The 22,353-nt window shown below is 41.7% G+C and overlaps 1 protein-coding gene across 7 annotated transcripts in view; it reads left to right on the top strand.

Annotated features, from left to right (window-relative positions):
* Positions 1 to 22,353, top strand: part of KCNMA1 (potassium calcium-activated channel subfamily M alpha 1) — a 1,226,483-nt gene that overhangs the window by 871,421 nt on the left and 332,709 nt on the right. For all 7 annotated transcript variants that reach the window (XM_069240804.1, XM_069240805.1, XM_069240803.1 and 4 more), the window contains exon 18: positions 8,222 to 8,298. In XM_069240804.1, coding sequence (XP_069096905.1) covers positions 8,222 to 8,298 — 77 coding nt within the window. The remainder of the gene's footprint in view (positions 1 to 8,221; positions 8,299 to 22,353) is intronic.

Genomic DNA, 22,353 nt, shown 5'->3' with positions numbered 1-22,353 from the left:
CTTGCTATACAAATACCACATCCATGCATGCTACCTTCTTCAGGGATGACTAATTCGCATCCCCAGGAGACCTAGGATGTTGATTTTCTCTCTGCACTCAAAGGAGCTAGAGGGGTCCCTCTTCTGCTCCTGGCAAGCCCAAAGAATCTTGTCAAGCACTCTTTTGTTCTCCCACCCCCATTTTCTGAGACTAACACAACAAAGAATATGCAAGTTTGAACGAGACCACTTTGCCTTGTGTGGCACTGCCTCAACTTGAAGGTTATGTTTATCAATTGATGGAGCCTCAGACAGTTAAATCTTACTTTTTTGCGGGGGTTTAATTGTATGTGGATATCTTGGAAGGTATTTCTTCTTTACAGTTGCCCTTGCTCTCCAGGGCACGTGCATTATCGAATGAAGGACCAGGTGACAGGACCCTGGTGCCCTGACGTTTCACATCATCCTTGCATCACTGGTTCTCCACATATGGCGCAGAGAGTGGAATGCAAAGCCTCCTAAACTTCCTATGTGCTGCATCCTCAGCAAGGAGAGAGAAAAGAGGTTTCTAGGAGGTGTGATTGGTGGACATTATGGAATGGGTGGCCCTTCACCTTTACAGAAGGGGGCTCATTTCAAAACAGTGGTAGTGCTGGAGGGCCCCCGATGGGACCTAAAGTCATGGAGGCTTCCTAGAGGGAACTAACCAATCTTGTCCTATTCTTTTGTGTATGTGAAACCATTATCATTTTGCCATCTCCTTCATGTACATTCTTGAAATTCTGATTCATCAACATTAGCCATTAGTTAATTGCGTACACTGGTTTCTGCACTTCTTGTGTGTTTGATGGTTTTCTTTTTGTACTCTCTTGAGGAATCTAATTTCCATTTTCTCTACCTCTTAGATCAGACATATTCTACAAAAATACTAGTAGCCAGTAAAGGACAACCCTTAAGGGTAATTAGAAATTAGGAAATAGACCACTAATCATTTACATAAATGATGAATGCCCTACGGATATACTAGTAACGACTTATTACTGCAGTCCAAACATGAGAAATACGTGACCGAAAAAGCCATAGATTTTCACAATATGCCACCACCGCAAAGTCCTCAAGAATGGACAAAACAGGGATCCGTATTAAGTGGCTCAAATCAGTAGCTTGAATCCGAACCAGGGCTATACCTTCAGGTGGGTGATTCAGGGCTTTTGATACCTCAGCATTTTTGTAACTCCTGATTGAGACACATTCCTTGAGAAAAATGCACCGAAGATCCTTGAGGCATATCGATGTGATGTGGAAAGATGGAGGAAACTCCTGCTTTCCTTGCTGGGTCCAGCAGGCCTTTTTGAGGTGGTGGGATACCCAGAACTGCCCTGCCCTTTTGACTAGATGCCTTGAGATGGGGTATCTCCCTTCCAAATCTCAGACTTTACTACTGGGCCGCACAGCTGGTGGTGGTAAATGACTGGGCCTCCTAGATGCAGCAGGAACCTTCCCTGAGGGCGGACCAAGCTGCAATGACCCCAGAGTGCTAGCTGTGAAGATTATATGGGGGGCAGGAGGCAGACCCCAGCCCCACCTGACCCTACGGAGGTAGTGGTGAAGATAAGGAAAAGGGCAACCCAGAAAGTGGGATGGCAGGGCAAGCTGACACTGGAGACCCCCCTGTGGTACTCAGACCTTCTGAGTGGATTGTGACAGATGGAGAGCTGCAGAAAGTGGGACCTACTTGGTATATCCAAGTTTGGGGATGTCTGGAAGGAGGGGACAGTGATCTTGTTTGCTGACCTCCAGGCAGAATACAAGTGACAGGAAGCCAAATCCTAATATATCGGCAGATGAGATACATCTTAGGAAAATGTGATGCCCTCCAAAAGGAAATAGAAGAGGAAACCTGGTTACAATTCAGAGTCCTGGGTGCCCCTTTGACGAGCCATGCAGGGCCCCAAATCTACTCCACACTGTTGAATAATAGTCTTCTATCGATTGATTCACTACAGGAGAAATGGTAATGAGACTTGGGTAGGCTTGAAGACAATAACTGGGAAATGGTGTGCAGCTACCGGGGTGAGGTGGCAATCAAGGTAGGGTTCTGGTTGATCCATCTGAAAGTCATTGGGCATATTACACACAAACTCAGCTGTTCTGGATGGGGGGGACGATTGATGGTTGCTGTCTCCGCAGATGCCTGATGAGGGGCATCTTGATCCACATGATTTGAGAGTGCCCAGAGCTTATTGGAAACCAATAGGCACAAGTTTGTCTTACATTTTGAATTCAGTGGAGCAGCTTTCTCCCCAACTGATCTCTCAAGGCTTATGGGGGAACAATCCCCTGATAATTACACCCTGCTCTTTAGCCACGTGGCCTTGACGGTGGCACATAGGGATCTTCTTAAATACTGGGGAGTGAGGTCACTGCGAACTATGCGGGTGTGGTATGAAGGCATGGCCTGGTGTACGGGGGCAGAAAGATTAGTGTACCATGCGAGGGAGTGCTCACATTTATTTGAAAGAAAATGGGGTCCATAGATGGAGGCACGAGGGTTAAAGGAGTAGAGTTCCAAGGGAGGAAGATGAGGACAAGTGATGGCACCTGATAAGGCCCCAGATGGAGCTTCAGGGCCTGCTGGGTGGCTAAATTGTCTAAAATATGCCGCTGCAGAAAGCGGGCCAGTCTGAGGCTATTGTGTAGCACTGAATTTTGGCAGATGCATGCTTGACCACATGACGTCTATGTCTGGGGGTTGTTTTGTTGTCCTTTTCTGTAAAAAACGCAATAAAAAAGATTTTTTAACCAAAAAGAATAAACAAAACACCCCAGTTGTTGTATTACACAATGGCAAACATTAAGAGATCAGAGGTTTCCTAAATGCAATCTATTAGTTAATATGTTGATTCCAGTACATCGGAAGTACGACATGCAGTTTGTAAAACAAATGAATTTTCGAGCACATAAGAATGATCGAATAAGAGATCAGAGTAACGAAGTAGCAAGACATGAAATGCAATATGCCCGTAATCCAAGCTCATTGGATTGTTTTGCTATTGATAAAAGTACCAAATCAAGGAGAAGTGGAGATCTCGTGAGAACAATGCAAAAACTAGATTCTAATTACATCAAAAACTTGGGGCATTTCACACAGTGGGTATTTATGAAGAACTTCATGTACATTTTACATAAATAGACACGTTTTAATAGGAACAATAGCACACGAAATAGAAGTCTACCAACAGAATAATGTAAGGCCCTTCAGTACATAACAGAACAAGAAAGCATGTCGATGGAAAAGCACACATTAGTAAGATATGAAAGACTAAAGGGATACTTTTCAGCGGGGGGTGGGGGCAGGGGAGGAGATGGTGGCTTTTGTGTTACACCTCTGGAAATCACATCCCAGGAATTATCTTTTGTCACACCCTTGTCCCTCAGCAGCATCTTATTTGCTATTGGAAGGCATTATGTTGAATGCAAAGATTGCATTTAGAGGTGCAGTTGACTTTCTGTTCCTCCTGGTACTTTCAAGACCCCTTAGACCCGTTACAGCTGGGATGCTATTGGACAAACCAAGGGTAACCCTTACTTGCCTTGGGTACCACTTTAGAGGTCCATGGTTATTTCACATCATCCTTGCATCACTGGTTCTCCACATATGGCGCAGAGAGTGGAATGCAAAGCCTCCTAAACTTCCTATGTGCTGCATCCTCAGCAAGGAGAGAGAAAAGAGGTTTCTAGGAGGTGTGATTGGTGGACATTATGGAATGGGTGGCCCTTCACCTTTACAGAAGGGGGCTCATTTCAAAACAGTGGTAGTGCTGGAGGGCCCCCGATGGGACCTAAAGTCATGGAGGCTTCCTAGAGGGAACTAACCAATCTTGTCCTATTCTTTTGTGTATGTGAAACCATTATCATTTTGCCATCTCCTTCATGTACATTCTTGAAATTCTGATTCATCAACATTAGCCATTAGTTAATTGCGTACACTGGTTTCTGCACTTCTTGTGTGTTTGATGGTTTTCTTTTTGTACTCTCTTGAGGAATCTAATTTCCATTTTCTCTACCTCTTAGATCAGACATATTCTACAAAAATACTAGTAGCCAGTAAAGGACAACCCTTAAGGGTAATTAGAAATTAGGAAATAGACCACTAATCATTTACATAAATGATGAATGCCCTACGGATATACTAGTAACGACTTATTACTGCAGTCCAAACATGAGAAATACGTGACCGAAAAAGCCATAGATTTTCACAATATGCCACCACCGCAAAGTCCTCAAGAATGGACAAAACAGGGATCCGTATTAAGTGGCTCAAATCAGTAGCTTGAATCCGAACCAGGGCTATACCTTCAGGTGGGTGATTCAGGGCTTTTGATACCTCAGCATTTTTGTAACTCCTGATTGAGACACATTCCTTGAGAAAAATGCACCGAAGATCCTTGAGGCATATCGATGTGATGTGGAAAGATGGAGGAAACTCCTGCTTTCCTTGCTGGGTCCAGCAGGCCTTTTTGAGGTGGTGGGATGCCCAGAACTGCCCTGCCCTTTTGACTAGATGCCTTGAGATGGGGTATCTCCCTTCCAAATCTCAGACTTTACTACTGGGCCGCACAGCTGGTGGTGGTAAATGACTGGGCCTCCTAGATGCAGCAGGAACCTTCCCTGAGGGCGGACCAAGCTGCAATGACCCCAGAGTGCTAGCTGTGAAGATTATATGGGGGGCAGGAGGCAGACCCCAGCCCCACCTGACCCTACGGAGGTAGTGGTGAAGATAAGGAAAAGGGCAACCCAGAAAGTGGGATGGCAGGGCAAGCTGACACTGGAGACCCCCCTGTGGTACTCAGACCTTCTGAGTGGATTGTGACAGATGGAGAGCTGCAGAAAGTGGGACCTACTTGGTATATCCAAGTTTGGGGATGTCTGGAAGGAGGGGACAGTGATCTTGTTTGCTGACCTCCAGGCAGAATACAAGTGACAGGAAGCCAAATCCTAATATATCGGCAGATGAGATACATCTTAGGAAAATGTGATGCCCTCCAAAAGGAAATAGAAGAGGAAACCTGGTTACAATTCAGAGTCCTGGGTGCCCCTTTGACGAGCCATGCAGGGCCCCAAATCTACTCCACACTGTTGAATAATAGTCTTCTATCGATTGATTCACTACAGGAGAAATGGTAATGAGACTTGGGTAGGCTTGAAGACAATAACTGGGAAATGGTGTGCAGCTACCGGGGTGAGGTGGCAATCAAGGTAGGGTTCTGGTTGATCCATCTGAAAGTCATTGGGCATATTACACACAAACTCAGCTGTTCTGGATGGGGGGGACGATTGATGGTTGCTGTCTCCGCAGATGCCTGATGAGGGGCATCTTGATCCACATGATTTGAGAGTGCCCAGAGCTTATTGGAAACCAATAGGCACAAGTTTGTCTTACATTTTGAATTCAGTGGAGCAGCTTTCTCCCCAACTGATCTCTCAAGGCTTATGGGGGAACAATCCCCTGATAATTACACCCTGCTCTTTAGCCACGTGGCCTTGACGGTGGCACATAGGGATCTTCTTAAATACTGGGGAGTGAGGTCACTGCGAACTATGCGGGTGTGGTATGAAGGCATGGCCTGGTGTACGGGGGCAGAAAGATTAGTGTACCATGCGAGGGAGTGCTCACATTTATTTGAAAGAAAATGGGGTCCATGGATGGAGGCACGAGGGTTAAAGGAGTAGAGTTCCAAGGGAGGAAGATGAGGACAAGTGATGGCACCTGATAAGGCCCCAGATGGAGCTTCAGGGCCTGCTGGGTGGCTAAATTGTCTAAAATATGCCGCTGCAGAAAGCGGGCCAGTCTGAGGCTATTGTGTAGCACTGAATTTTGGCAGATGCATGCTTGACCACATGACGTCTATGTCTGGGGGTTGTTTTGTTGTCCTTTTCTGTAAAAAACGCAATAAAAAAGATTTTTTAACCAAAAAGAATAAACAAAACACCCCAGTTGTTGTATTACACAATGGCAAACATTAAGAGATCAGAGGTTTCCTAAATGCAATCTATTAGTTAATATGTTGATTCCAGTACATCGGAAGTACGACATGCAGTTTGTAAAACAAATGAATTTTCGAGCACATAAGAATGATCGAATAAGAGATCAGAGTAACGAAGTAGCAAGACATGAAATGCAATATGCCCGTAATCCAAGCTCATTGGATTGTTTTGCTATTGATAAAAGTACCAAATCAAGGAGAAGTGGAGATCTCGTGAGAACAATGCAAAAACTAGATTCTAATTACATCAAAAACTTGGGGCATTTCACACAGTGGGTATTTATGAAGAACTTCATGTACATTTTACATAAATAGACACGTTTTAATAGGAACAATAGCACACGAAATAGAAGTCTACCAACAGAATAATGTAAGGCCCTTCAGTACATAACAGAACAAGAAAACATGTCGATGGAAAAGCACACATTACTTCTCTATATGAATAACAACTAAACAACCAAAGGGCAGTATCCAAAATTGAACTACTAGAATGAATTCGTAAATATATTCAGTTATTTATGGCATAAGAATTCTGGGGTAAACGCCACTGTAGTGTTATTTTTTTTCACACTACGGCAGTACTAAATGGGCCCTCACCTTCGCCATATTTACAAAGTGGTGCAATGCTAGCATTGTGCCATCTTGTAAACCCTCACACCACATTATACCTGCGCCAGGTATAATGTATGCAAGGGGGGACGTTCCCCCCAAGGAGGCCCAAAAAACATGGTGCAGTGAAATTTATATTTTCACTGCGTCATGCTAGCATCATGTTTTAACACCTGCCCAGGGCCGGCATGAAAGTGACGCTAGGCTATTTCTTATGGGCTTTCCCGCGCTTTGCTGGACTAGCATCAAAACATTTGGCGCTAGTCCAGCAAAGCACCAAAATAACATCAATACTACCAAAACCAATGTGCTCCATGGTTCCCTGTAATGTAAATACAGCACTACCATGGTGTCGTTATGGGGCACGCAACGCAAAGCAAGGAAACTGGAGCATCAGAGTCGATGCACCAATTCCTTGTAAATATGCCCCGAGATGTCTGATAATTTATATTAGGATTTTAAAGCTATTGTTTCATAGTAATGTCTGACACCACCCAACACACAAACTAACAGTCCTACAAAAGCTCATTGGTATGCCAAATTTGAAATTTGAGCTCGTTTTTAATGTGACACTCATAAACTACACTTCCCACAGGGCTTTTGGAGTACACTAACATGAACTACAATTGAGAAATGCATTTTAAGACAAAACGAAAGAACGAATAACTTTTCATGGTCGAGACCATGAGTGGTCATGACACCTTGGACCAGCAAGGGGGTGTCTTCCCCATTTGACACATCGTATTGAGTAAATCAACATAATTTAATGTTGACAAACATTTTTTACACACACACAAACATACACGCATACACTCATATATCTAAAAGTGCATAGCTATAGAGTTAGGAATAGTAAATCCATACTTACCTGTATATATTTGCCTTCATGATAGAGTGGCTGATTTTCTGCAGCCGATATTCTTGTATGTCAATATTTGTTATCTTGATATTCTGAAATACTATCAAAATAGTATGATGATAATATGAGCTGGTTTAAAGTTGCACTTGTGCTTGTGCTAGTGAGTTGTGCTCCACATATAATGTTTGCACCTATTTTTCCGGACATTTTGTGACTTCCTCTTACAAAAATGAGAACCATCTATGCGGGATCTGAACAAAAATCGGACCAGAAGGACTTGCTTATGTACAGGTGTGTGTCTCATGGAAATCGACTGATTGACACCGTCAGAAGGCAGATAGGAAATACTTCATGTTTTGGGACTGTAGCTAGGAAGCCAACGTGGGGGGAACTTTTTCATTGTTGAGTCTCTTTCTAGATATGTTTTTAATTTATGAAACGTTTTATACACTTTCGAATAATCATTCAATTTTCGTTTTAGTTTAATTGCACTTTTACCTGCTTTTATTATGAATTTTAATTTTTGACCAATAAATTTCACTTGTTTCTCTGTTTAACCCTCTACAACGCTTTGTAACTCTGTGTGTACAGTGATCATTATTTTAATACAGTTTTGTGCTCCCCACTTGTGGACATATGAGATAGCATATTAAACAAACAACACTCTGATATTTTCAGAAACTGAATAAATGCACTGCTTTACTACTCCGCTTTTCTCTCCGTTCAGGGCATTTTTTTATTGCAAGGCCTGTCATGATGACATCACGGACCCTAAAAGGATTAAAAAATGTGGCTGCAAAAGGCGTAAGTGATACTTGCTCATCTCCCTTTCCTCTCAGCGCACGTGCGCAGAACAGAATTTAAAGATGATTGTCCTAGGCTAGTGTTAGGAAAGAATGTAGCATTAAGTAGATAGTTTGTACCTTTGCAAAAGCACCATTGTCCACCTCACCTCTTATGCCACCGGGAAACTTAACATCCAATGTTTTGCATGTGAGATGTTGGGGGTTTTCTGCCCAGGCTTCACTAGGCAGCATCAAAATGACTTAGGCAAGTTTTACCCTTATAAAGAGTTTGGGAGACAGGATACTCCTTCAAACCGTGGAAAATATTTCATACTTCTCATTACAAGTGAAATAGGCTGTATTGCACTTGTAATACGGTGGGCTGGAGATCCACCATGTTTTGACAGAGTATCCCGTCCGTCAAACTCTAAGGCTCTTGCCACAAACCACTTCATACAAGGTAACATTTCGTTTACTCAGGAGTTTTCTTAGATCACCCGTGACGTGTGCCTGCAAACATCATGAATAAAAAACATTGTAGTCTACCCGCTAACTGCGTGAGAAGAAACCCCATTAAGGGCTTTTATACAATGAATATGTGCAACACAATATAATATGTTTACAGGGAAATTTGATTCTAAACAGCCATAAAAAGTATCATTCCTCCCCAATAAATGACATGATGAGGTCACCCAATATGCGTGTAAAATTTGCACGTGTGTCCAGTGTATTCCATAACCATTTCTCTTGTTTGCAGTGCGAAACAGCATCTCTTTTACAGCGAAAAATGTTTTAGAATAAATAGTAACTAATTGAACAAGGTCAGAGTCTTAAAACAGTAGTCGTACATGTGTCTAGAAGTATCTACTCTTTTACAATGAGGATACACCGTGGATAGCCAATCCTCCATTGGTCTCATCTTCCACAAAATAGAAGGCATGTCTTCTAGTAAAATGTAATGAGTGCAGAGAAGGCCCCTTTTCATGTTCTTGCACAAGGAAATTAAAGTCCAAGATTTATAGGTAAATTTATGTTGGCTGATTTGGGCCTTTTCTCAAATATTACGATAAATTATATTTTGATATGTCAGGGCGATAGTTGCTTTAGACTGCCAAATGGAAGGCTTGCAGTATGTAGTTAAAAGCAGCTGCATTTCAAATGTAACTTCACCAAGACAATTACATTAATCAACACATTTCTTTTAAGGGGACCAGCCTGTGAAAAGGAACTAATCCACTTGTCTTTACCCACTCCTGCCTCATCCAGATACGTTGGCAACGTGGATTCTGGAATGTCCCCATTGTTTCATGGTGACTGGTTAGCATTTGAAATCAATTGCGACATGATTTGCAATATGACTCCTTCAAAGCGGCATCAAATTTGGAGAAAATTGTTTTTGTTTTTATACAGGCCCGCATGCTGACAATCACCACCAACAGGCATTCTAGAATATTTTTTGTTTGATGACCTCTGCTGGGACATTATTTACTAATGGCCTCTTTAACAGGTTATGTTCCATTTCAGATGGCACATTTGCCAGAGCCACAAAAGCTTCTAAAAAATTGATAAGGCACACAAAGGGAAATTGCTTTTTTGCGTCCAGGAGAGGAGAGAATGCCATTGTCTCATGAACAGAAGAAATAGAATGGCTAGCATGAAAAAGGGACTGGTTGGAAAATTGAGAAAACTCGTGGGCAGTGCAGTCCAGAGAATCCCAAGTGACCATTGTGGCCTGCACCAATCGGAGTACAGAGGGACTGTAGTTCACGTCAGCATTAAGAATGTCGGCAGCATGAAGGCAAACACTGTGCAGCGCACAGCTCTTGGAAGTTTTTAATCCGGTGAGCATTGACACATCTCTGAAGAGTTCCCTGAACCACTGGTCAAATATGTCAGTCATACCCCTCTTCCTCCCCCAGGACCAACCTTCTAGGCACATGGGTTTATGCTGCTATGCTGCCTAGGGAAGAATGCTGTCACACAAAGTTAAATTTCTTGTGGACATCTAGGCCAGCCTTCTTGTAATTGCCTATTTTGGGGCACAGTTATGCTTGTCCCAGGCTCCTTTAGTGGCCCAATTTGAAGCATTCTAAAGAGGAAGGAGAGGCCAGACAGGCCCTTCCTAAGGCTTTCAGAACACATACATGTGTAAGGAAGCCCATAAAGTAAACATTAAGTCTTTGCTTAAGTGTTGTTATCGTACCAATACAGCCCGAATGCACTGGTCCTTCCTCTAATGAGTTACACGCCCCTCGGGGTTTCCAGCAACAAATTGACCGTCTAGCTCCCTGGCTCTGTACCTTTAACCTTGTCAGGAAACAACCTCAGCTGTGAGTATGCGCTGTTCACATACTGCTCCATGGCAAGCCCCCCATAATAGATTATTCCAGGAGACAATCCATGCAAGATATATAATACTCTTTCCCCATTTTAGTTTTGCAATTACCAAACAGGTACCAAGCTTAGCGTTAGCTTACGGGGATCAGTCTGCCTAAGTGCCAAGGTCTGTTCCTAGACAACGCCGCTACAGCAGAGAGTGGGGTACAAATCACTCATATATGTCCATTGGGGTGGATGTGAAAGCCACGCATCCTGTAGATTTTATGTACAAATGTTATTTTTGTGATGTTCATGATAAACTGTGATGAGTAACTTTTCATTTATTTCAGCCCCCTTCCTCTTCCTCCATTGTATTCATGGTGAAAGGAACCCAGCAAGGGGAGGTGGGAAATAAACCCACTTTGTATCAGTTGCTGTGTTTTGTGAGATGTAATTGTGAGCTGCTGTGATGATTTATATTTTTTGGTTTATTCTTCCCCTCTTCGCTGCACTCTGGTAGTGATCTATTGTGAGTAACAGTGACTTTTCTCCCTGTGCTCCCCGTGACGCGGGGAGCGGCACAGCCTGTACTCCCTGACAGGGGCATTTGGTGTTTTTCCTTTGGTTTATTTATGTTGCATGTGGTAATAGTGATATCATACACATTCACACGCACACACCTGTCTCATTGCTAACAACTCACTGTCTCTGACTTTCAAGAAAATACAGCAGACCGTTTCCCCTATTTTCAATCTGTTCCTCCTTTAAAGAAATTATAAGTTTGATGATGTGTTTCTTTTAAATAGCGTTGGGCTGGCCTCTGTTCTTTCGCCGTCCCTAGGTGTGCGGGTTACCAGGTCACAGTCTACCTGGCTTGTAGATTGGAGCACCGGGGGAATGGATCTGGGAACTCTGACTACCCTGGTGCCTAGATGCTCCCTGCCCATCCTTAGGGGTCTTTCAGGTCATATCTATATCTATGGGTTTTTAGATCATCTTTAGGGATCTTTCAGCTCATATCTAGGGGTCTTTTAGCTCCTTCTTAGTAGACTTTCTGTGTCTTATAACAGTCCTTGTGTTTTTTATTCATTTTATAACTCATGTATTGATAAAGCTCGCTTTCACACTTGGGTCTCTTGGCGTTGAAATAGCAGATATTTATTATTATGAAACTCAATGGTACTCATTTTATCAGTCTTGAAAGGATAAGAGGCTGAGTTGGCCTGCAGGAATTCACACCTGTGACCATGAGGTCAAACACAGGTTCCTGAAGTGGGTGCGGTAGTCCACTGAGACACCAGACTGTTTTCCAGAAGTGCCAATGATCTTGCCTATGAACAATCTAAATAACATTGTCCCATTGGGTTTGTAGAGCTGCAGTTAAAAGGAGGCATAACTGTCCATTTAAAGTAAGCTTGTGCTGAATTTTATTAGTCTCCATATGGATGAGTATGGAAATATACCTAAAAAACACAACAAAATAAACAACTGAAAAGCCACAGTGTTGCCAGAAGACAATGTCTATGTGCACATCAATAGGAGAAACCCTAGTACGTTCTTTATGGTGTATATACCTCACAAGAGGGAAATGTAGAATGATCCTTAAATCTGATAGATGAATAGTTCCTATATCCAATCTACCCATTTCACGGCCCTGCCATTAACTAAAGAATCCCGAGTGTTTCTTACAAAAAGTGTTGCAACCTGTATGGAGTCAGATACTGCCGCCTTCATGATTGCAAGAGAGCACTCTAACAAGACCCAACAGAAGCTTCTGGTCAGTAGTTACCATTCTCTCATCCAAGGTTCCTCTGTGAACCTATACTTTGAACAGCCTTTTAACCTCAACCTGTACTCAACCTACCAGAAGGTCACTTCTCAACAAAGCGTGCTTTTCCTGGAACCTACCTGTTGTGGTCAGACTGTGCAGAATCCCACAAGGATGCTCTTCTTTGAGTGATAGTGTGATTTATAAGTACTTTCCATTCATCCATCGAAGACCTTGCTCCAGCAGATTGTGTAACCATATGGTACACTAATGCCACTGCTTTCATCCTGTGGATGGGTGCCTGACTTCTCATATGGGCCATGTGCCTGCCACTGAAGTCTTGACTAAGTAGGGATAGCAAATAAAGATCTGCTGGCCACATGTACTAAGAACTGGCTTCAAAATACTTGTCACAATTTGCAACCAGTATTTTTGCGACCGGATTTGGAAAATAGCAAACCTACGTATGTACCAATACTAATAAGTCACTTTGCAAATTAAAAATTCCAAGTGGGTCGCACTTCAACCGACACCATGACTATTAATGAGATTGGTCGCAAATTTCAACCCCCTAGAAATCACCGGTATGGTGGCCTCCTGAGACAGGCAGACCACCATGTCTCTCACTGCTTTAAAACAAAGCAAATTTTCGAATGCATCTCATTTTCCACAACAGAAAACAGGATACATTAAAAAGAAAGGAATGAAAAGTGTAAGTTTCATTTTTTAGGAGTAGGAAGTGGTCCACGGGTCACTGCCCACTCCTAAAAAATGCTTTTGTCAACATTCAGAAATGAGAAGGGGTCCCTCTGGAACCTCTTACCCTATGCAAATGGCTTACCACCTTCCTTGGGGAGGTAGTAAAAGATTAATGTTCTACGACTAGAGTTTGACCACAAAACATTATTACATTGAAATCTGATTCACTATTTGAAAGGAAAAGGATGCCCTTAACATGCCTCTTACAAATACCATATCGGTATTTGGTCGCAAACCTAAATTGCAATTTCATAATGTGCTACCGAATCCCAATTTTGTTTGTACATAAGAAAAGGCATTTTTATGGTCACAAATGGCCCAAATCTGCAAATCTGACCCTTTGCAACCAGAAGTAGCCTGGGTTAATTATCCCAGGGCCTGACATTGTCCCTGCTAGATGTATTTAGATGTCACTACGGCTGTCTTTGCTTGGTTTTTGTGATATATCAGTGATGAGGCAGGTAAATTTAGTCGTCACTAGATGGTGGCATATGTTAGAACCGCCTGGAAATACGCCATCGACACTCACATTTGCTCACTATACCAGGAAACCAGACAGGGGAACTGCATGGTGTATGTGTCCCTGACCCCACAATGTACCGGACAGCCTGGTGAAACCATCAATGGCCCAATATGTATTCAGTGCTTGATCCAGATTATTGCAAATATGACTATACATTCACGTTAATTTCAGGAAGAAAACCACAACATAAACCCGCATGCAAAAAAAAAAAATTCTGAACACTGTGCCAAAATTGTGTTCACTCAGAGCATTAAATGCTTCCCATGAGATGCATGTTTCTTCGTTCTTGAAAACCCGGGGATAGTGCTGGAGGCTTGGTAACCCCAAACTTGGAAAGACCAGACAGAGTAAGTCGCAAGAGGGAAGTCAGAGTTAAGCCCGCTATGTTAAAAGAAAATCATGTTGTCGTAACCACGTTTAATATTTTCTGCTGTATTTTTAGACATTCAAAATAGTCTTGTGAGCAGAGTCCATTGTATACGAAGGTGAGGGGAAAACCCTCTTCGTCACTTGTTTTTATGGCTGATCATCAGCATTGCCAAAACTATATCAAAACAATTTTGATCGTCAAGTGTTCCACTCACAATTAATGGTTGTTTGTTTTGTTTTATTGTTGTACTTGGGGCCCCTTTCACTCCCCGCCCACGTCAACCCAATTGAAATGGTCCCCATTTCAATTCTTTGTGGCATTTGCGTAGGGTTTAGTTGATGTTTTCCTTTATTTTCACTTAATTTCTTTACTTCTGGAGAAGTGAAGAAATGCATTTAATCATCCCAATCCAAGCCCTTCCCGAATTGTATTTTTCTTGAACCAGCTGCTTTTTTATATTTTGCCACTAGGTGCCGCGACAGCACAATCTTTTGGTTTTTTTTTCTATGCTGAAGCCTTGTGGATATCTACTTCTCAGGGGAGGTCAATGGATGTCTGGGTGCGGAATGGGTGGACTCTAGATGGACAACATCAGCAGAGGCACGAGGGTTTTTGTTCACTCGCTGAGCGTTAATGTGGTTTGTATGGCCCATTTCTCTATTGGAGGCATTTCATTAGAACACTCATTTTTATTCCCAAACTGTTTCCGCTGGCCGGTTTCCAGGTTAAGCAGCAGTTTTACCAAACTGTTTGGGCCTTTTATATACTTGGGGGCACGGTAGGCAACCTTTTTGGGTTGTTATCGAAACAACCATTGGTCGATTTACTAATTCATCTTTGAGGACGGGTGAAGTTGTCAGCTCGTACGTGAAATCTCTAAAGTGTTTTCTGTGTTTGTGTGTGTGTGGTTTATTTGCTGGTTTAAACTAGAAGACCAAAGCAAGTTCCCAGTGGGGTGTCATCCCATCTGTAGCTTCGGCCAGTAGGTATCGAAGGCATATGTTTCTCCAAAAATAATATAGAAACTTTTCAGGGCGTAAACTTGTGTTTTCCGAATACTTAACAGCTGTTTGAAAAAAATCCCCGGCCCTCTGCTGATTGCTGTTATTGTGCTGGCCATCGGGGTGGGAGGCAGGCCCGTGGATCGTCACAGAGTGCCCCGATGACAAGAAGCAGTGTGTGTGGTGCTCCATCTTCACCAGTCATTGTCGCGTCTCTGACGTCATTCACTGTTCTTACTAACCCTTCCTGGATTCCGTGTCTCCCTTTACTTGTTGTCATGAGTGCGTAAAACTCTTGTGTAAGGCATGCACCGCATGCTCACTCATGTTTCTGTTGAGATATATGTATATGGTTTCAACCAAAAAAAGAAATGATTGTTCGGTTTTGTGACTGTCTTTCATGAAATGTTTTACTAAAGTCTTGCCATTTAATGCCAAATTACGAATCTTGTTGAAGGAGTTTGATTTAATTTATTTTGCATGTTTGTTTTTAAAAATCATGAATGAAAAACCGCCTGTCGGTGCATGAAGAAGGGTCACAGTTAACGAAATAAACAGTGCCTGTTGCAGGAGTTGGGGATAAATTGGTGGGTTTTTCGCTCCACATTGTCCCTTGATGTCCAGCCACTTAGAAGGATACAGATGTTAATTTCTCTTCATTGACTTCCAGCAACTGCTGTTGATAGTGCCGCCTGTCCCACCACATCTCAGTCACGAGAGAGGGGCCGCGGCGTAAATATATGCTTGAATACTGTCCATGTGCCTGGAGTAGCATAAAACCAGGGACTGTTTACAGAATTTACACAGATAATGGTTTTTCTGACACATGTTTACAGCAGTCTTTGGATGGTACCAATTTTGGAAAAATAACCAGATGGATTTAAATTTAAGTTTTTGATGTCATATTATATGCGTGAGAGGACTGTTGTAAAAATTGGGAACACTCTATTTACAGACCTCCACTTTAAATAGATAAATACCAGGGATGAGCGCATATCACCAGCCGGTTCGATTCCAGGGCCCTTTGATAGGAGTTGGAGTATGCAAGGTTGAAAAGTGTTTTATTGACCTTCTCAAGGTTCTATAGAAAATTTCAGAATGCGACAAGGCTTGCAGGTTATGCAATTTACAACTTAGGTGTGAAAATCCTTTCATTTGTATCCATTTATGTTGCACATATCCTGTTTTAACACTAATAAAATGATTCTGCTTAATATACACTTTGCAGAATACAGTTAGGTCTTCATTCAGAGGTTGGTGGTAATGGGACATCTGCCAAGAATTGGAGTATGTCACACACCCTCCACCTCTCAGTTCCCTACCTCATTTACAATTGGGGAAGTGCTGTTTCTGAGGGTGGAGCCACAATGGTCTTGACTAGCAGAACATTCCTGACAGCACGCGCGCCTACTAATGTGGCTTTGCGCATTCCACCCACATCAGATGCTATGTCAGCATTATTTTCTTTCTGTACCACCATGCACTTTTGGAGTTCAAAACAATATATAAATGGTTCACTGTGCCAACATGGTATGGTAGAGTGATTAAAAATGTGCTTGGTTGGCATGGTAGAATGATTGGTTTTTGCTCTAGCGGTAGCCAAGACCTTTGATTTTAGTAAAATTTTATATATTATATATAATATTTATGTAAAGGGCCCTTCAGCTAGCCTTCCTCCATTGGTCAGTTGTTGTGCAGTTTACTTGTTTCTTCCACCTCAGACAGCATATAACGTGAGGCAATGGGTCTGCCCACGGCTAACATCGTCATGAGTGATAACATTCTGCTGCTTCACACAAAGTTGTTTCCTTTAATGTCATTGGCTACTATGCCAAAGTGTGCTTTTTGATACCAGAATATTACTTTGAGCCTATTTTATTATATTAGTGAGTGCCCAGGAAACCACCAACAATAAAGCTTTACAAAAACCTTGACAATACAAAAGAAGTAATGACTATGCTAAAACGCTGGACACAAGCAACTCAGCTATTGGCTTTGCCAGTGCTTTGCCAGTGCTTGTTCTTTTAACGTCAGCTGGAGCACTCATCAAAAAAGAGCTAAAACATATTTAGCAAGGTGGGCCAACCAACAGCTGTCCTGCCTGCCATACTTTAAACCTAATGTACTTGCAAAGTACAGCCACACAGTGAAGAGAAGAAACTTTGAAATTGGTAACCTTGCAGTGTAAATTTCAGCAAATATTTTATTGCACACAGAAAAGCTTTGCAAAAAGGAAACTTGCATAGAAATATTAAATAAATGTTTTCAAGGTTGATGGGGGTGAAACCGATCAGCCAATTCTAATGTCCTATGTAATGGCCCTGAGGTTTGCGAGTACTCACATACAGGGAAAGGATGGACCCCTGTGACGTTAACTTAATGCAACTTATTTCTTTATGAAATAAACCACAAGCACAATAAGATTTACCCATAAATAGTGTCTACACGGTTAAGCCCGTTGTATAGCAAGCTTTGGCTTTGAGAGGATAAACCCGTTTGGCTCTGAAATACATGAAGATGTAATCAAAACTTAGTAGAGACACTGTAGCACAATTAAGGCCCAGGCAGTAGGGCATAGGTAATTGCACATAAACCCTAGGTCCTCAATAGATCAAGTTTTCAACGTAACCGTAGTATGTAAATAAATTTTCATTCAGAGGCACTGTTGGTAAATTTATCACATAAAGATCCAATTGCGGGATTCCTGAATGGGTGATTAGATTTTGTTGTTTTGTTGATGACAGGAGGCCTCCAGGAGACAGTTGTTAATGTGCCATCCAGTTGAAAGAGCATGTGGACAGGCCTCCTTTTATTTGTATTATTTTTTTTTTTTTTTAAAGGGATGCACAGTTACAAAAGGATCTGGTGAATTATCTTTTGCTCAGTGCACAACCGTGCAGAACTAGACAGCAAGTCGCCAGGAAAGCGATTGTTCTGATGAAGTACCTCATCTGCCGAACTCTAAATGTTGTGTAGGACATAGGCCTCTTTCTTATTTGTTAGAACCACATTAAACAATACTTATGTGTCAGGATTTGTGAACAGTTGCCTGTTCTGTTGGTGTTTAACTTATAATACCTTTCCATCTTTATCAACGTAATATTTTTTTTAAGTTGCTGATGGATTATTGCTGTATTCAAGGATTACGGTTAAAGAGATGGGCTAACATGCTGAGCGATTTGTACTTTTGGATAGCTTTTTAATTTATTGGTTGGACTAGTGGAGGAATCTATGAGGGACCTAAGACTGCTGCTAAACACTGTGTCATGAACAACCAAATGGGAACAAATTGCAATCTACAATCCAAACAGACCCTGCTATGTGCACGCTGCATGTTTCTCTCCTGGGGCTTCCTGATGCTGGCTGGAATCACAGAGAGCCCTTTTCTGAAGCATATTAATAATGCTGATACTTTTGGAATGGGGCTTGCTGCTGAGGCTGCCAATCAGTCATCTCTGCTAGTGCCTGGTTTTTCACATAACCTTACCATCACCTGAAAATTACTGATACTCAATTGTCCACATAATCACTCTGGGTGTTAGAAGGACACTTGACCCATGTGAATGAATCTAGCTCTGTCCACTATACAGGAGTGTTTCATTTTATTTAATAAACAACACATAGTAATCAACAGAGAGTTAATTAAAATCCTGCCCTCAAACATTGTTGGTTGACGAGGATTTTCATGTTTCCTGTTCAGCTATCAAACTTTATGTTTTAAAGGTTGATAGTGATGAGTCGGCTCCTGTTTGTACAATCCTAGCTTGTTCATTCCAAGCCATCAGCCATATTGGTCCGTCATAATGCTTGATGCAGGGCATTAAGTGCAACAATCAGTTTCCAGCTGATGCCTTCAATAAACGTTTAGTGCATGATTCCATGGACGCAAATTCTGCAATTATGAATTTAATTCCTCATTCAATCACTTTGATACATAAGGCGACTGGAGATCCTGGATGTCTGTTTCCTATAAGACTCTTGCTTCATGTTTGGTTGAGAAGTAATATTCCATTGACCACAGCTTTCATTATTAATCATGTCACTGACTATACGCTTCTGGGTCCAAGCGTTATGTAGCTTTCAGTCTGTTTTAAGATAAAATAATATTCACTTTATCGGTTGAAGCAAATTAAAACCACAAAAAGAGCTAACTGTATTCTTCACTCTATAGAAAAAATATCCACAGCCTTATTTTAAGTGTTTAACGAGAAGCGACTGGTAAAAACTGCCAGGGGTAATTCTGGTAATCGACGGTCATAGTATGCCCATAGTTTGTGTTAGCGCCCAATTCCCAAATGTTTCTAGTGATAATGGGAAATAACACGGTGGGATCCATCCAGGTGACATCTGGAGGCATTTGTGCAGCCGAAAACAGTGATTAAGGGAAATTGTTTCACACTTCATAATATGAAATTGAGTAAATATCATTGTGACTGATTCAACATTAATGTGTCTTTTGAAGTTAAGCCATCAGTGTTGACCTTAAGTGCTCTTATATTGAGCTCAGATACAAAACTAGAGATTGATAAAAAAAAAATAGGGTGCAATAAAGAGTCGAGCACAATATGCTGAAGCAGTGGTAAAGCTACGGCAAGTAAAGTAATGGATTTTGAAAATTAGAAACACATGGTTTTACCAACTGTGCTTAAATTAATAACATTTGTCTATCTCCTGTAACAGTATGTGGCGGATCAATGCGTAAAGTATGGCAAGAAGGTGGTTGGTAGAAATTCTACTTGTGTACACAAAGATGAACATATTCTCTATATTTCTGAAGGCCAGAACCTTTTTCTTTGAGCAAAATGAAGGAAGTTCACTCAAAAGAGCAGGACTACGTTTTAGAGATGTCTTGTGAACACATACAGCCAAGTTCCAAGAATATCTATCCTTGGCTAACTGTAATAATTAGTACATTTCTTATTTTCGTTGAACTTGGGCCCCTATTTAGAGTTGGGTTGGTATCCCTTTTTCAGTAATAAAACTATATTGATGTCAGTGGCACTCTAAATACAACAGCCCGACCATTTATCAAAGTTTGGTGGATATATCGTTCTGCCAAATTCTGAATAATGGCCATAGATTTAAAGAAGCATTTGCCTTTAAAGTCAGTACTTGTTCATGATTCTCCATTGTCATTGGAAAAACATACAACGAACCAGTGCAGCAGAAAGATAAAGTATTTGTACGATGGTTGTCAGCCTCACCGTAATATTGTACAGTCACTACATTGTTCTGAGAGAACAGGTTTGCCGCTGAGCAAAGAGGTTGAGCTCAAGTCGCACTATCTGAGTCACCTCATAAATATCAATGGTGTGGATGGAAGCTATGAAATTCCTTGTTCTTGACTATTGTTTCAGGAATGAAGACTGTCTCAAAGGAGTGGACCTCTGCTCCTGGTATTTGTCCTTCCGGGTGCACAGTGAGACATCTTATCCGGGGCATTGTGGAGGTTGTCTGCCTTCAACCATGAGTCCTGATAAGCCGGCAGTAAATGGCAATTAGGCCAGTGCCGACAAGTTCATCTGTGCAAATTATTTCTACTTGCACAACGCTGCAGTAGGGATGCAGTACCCATGTGTCTATTTATGTCTGCAGTGCAAGTCTCCCATTTTGATAACGTGGCATTGCATCTCTGTGCAGGTGGATCAGCGCACCAATCAGTAAAGAGATTCAGTGGCTTCCACAAAAGCTTTTTACAAATCATATCTAAAAAATATGTTATAACCAACCAAAGGTCAGCTTTTCCGTCCCACGAATTCCTCTTCTATCCCATTTGCTATAAAACAGATAAATAACGACTGACACAATTTTAATTCTCAGGAATTGAAATCTTTACTGATGTTCTGATCAGAAAGTGCATCAGGGCAATTTCCGCTGTTGAGCTTTGGCCTTATCTGGCTAAGGATTATGTTGGACCAATTTGTATAATGGCTTGATGATGAACCCCGTCACTATGTAGTGTTCAGCTCGATGCTTGCCTCTATTTGCAGATGTCTCTCATGCTGATTGTGAAGAACTCCCCAAAGGTTTCTGATCCTGATAAGCTTCACAGTCTCCTGTTGTGGAGAACTTGACATGTGCCTTAATGAAATCTGATTCATGCATCTAATGTTATAACATTTTGGAAAAGTGTCCATTGCAATGAGAGGTCTGAGGCTTGTTTGCTACTTAATATCTATCTACTCATTGAATAGTTGCATGACAAGAGACAAACGAAACAAATTAATTTGGCTCAACCCATTTCCAAACAAACCCATCAAAATATTATTTCAGTATTATCTCTTAACAATGAAAGTATTTCTTGTGTTAAAGAGTGTTTGTGCTTCCTACAAGTAAGAAAGTGTCTGACAAAACATTTCTCATTAAAGGCAGAGAATAGCTTTAAAGACAGGCATTTTCTCTAATTGACGTAAAGGAAGGTTCCTTTATCTTATCCTTATCTGGTTGTGCTATCCCTTATATCCCTGGTTTCATGGAGAGAAGAAAACAATTTTTCTTAGGGTCAATTCTTTCATTTTCATTTTCCAGAAGAACAATTTTAGACAAAGTGAAAATAAAGTATACATTATTTGACATTATTCTTACATCTTGCACCTTCCACTGCCACCTCATAGTTGTTCTGTCTTGATTAATAGACTACATATTGCACCAGTGATAGCCATGCATACACTGCCTTCCACGTACCCCTTGCCTCTCTGCTGTTGATTGCCTGTGTGTTTTAGTAAGTCCTTCTTCCCTGAAGGTGAGGAAAAAATAACCCCACAGCACCTCTAGCATCCCCATCCAGACATTCTGTTTCATATCACATAGGTATTTTTTCTCCTACACTAAGGGGCAGATTTATGAAAAGTGGCACTACACTTAGTGCAACGTCATTTTTATTGCGGCCCTTAGCAACCCCCTAACATCACCATGTGTGCGCCGTATTTAAAATACTGCGCACCATGGCAGTAGCCAGGGGTACTAGCATCATGATTTTTTACGCTAGTCAGGCGCTTTGTAGGATTAGCGTCAAAAATGTTTACGCTAATCCTGCAAAGCACCCAAAGGCCCTTTGAAAACAATGGGAGCCTCCCTTTCATGCCTGCTCTTAGCTGGCATTAGAAATGCCTGTAAAAATAATGTCAAGAAATCTCTTAGATTTCTTTGCGCCATTTTTTTGTCTTTTTTGGTGAAGTCATAGTCCTGTGTCCTCATTTTAAACAAGGTACAACAGGAATCTTTATTCATAAGCAATGGAGATCAAGCGGGTAGCAAGTGTCCAGTATCAAGGACTGTGCAGAGATTGGCTAAAGTATCAGGTGGAAGGGCACAACTCTTCTATTGGATCACCC

Source organism: Pleurodeles waltl, chromosome 6, assembly GCF_031143425.1.
Source record: "Pleurodeles waltl isolate 20211129_DDA chromosome 6, aPleWal1.hap1.20221129, whole genome shotgun sequence".
Classification (NCBI taxonomy): domain Eukaryota; kingdom Metazoa; phylum Chordata; class Amphibia; order Caudata; family Salamandridae; genus Pleurodeles; species Pleurodeles waltl.
Note: the sequence above shows the minus strand (reverse complement) of the source record. Positions and strands in the feature narration are given on the sequence as shown.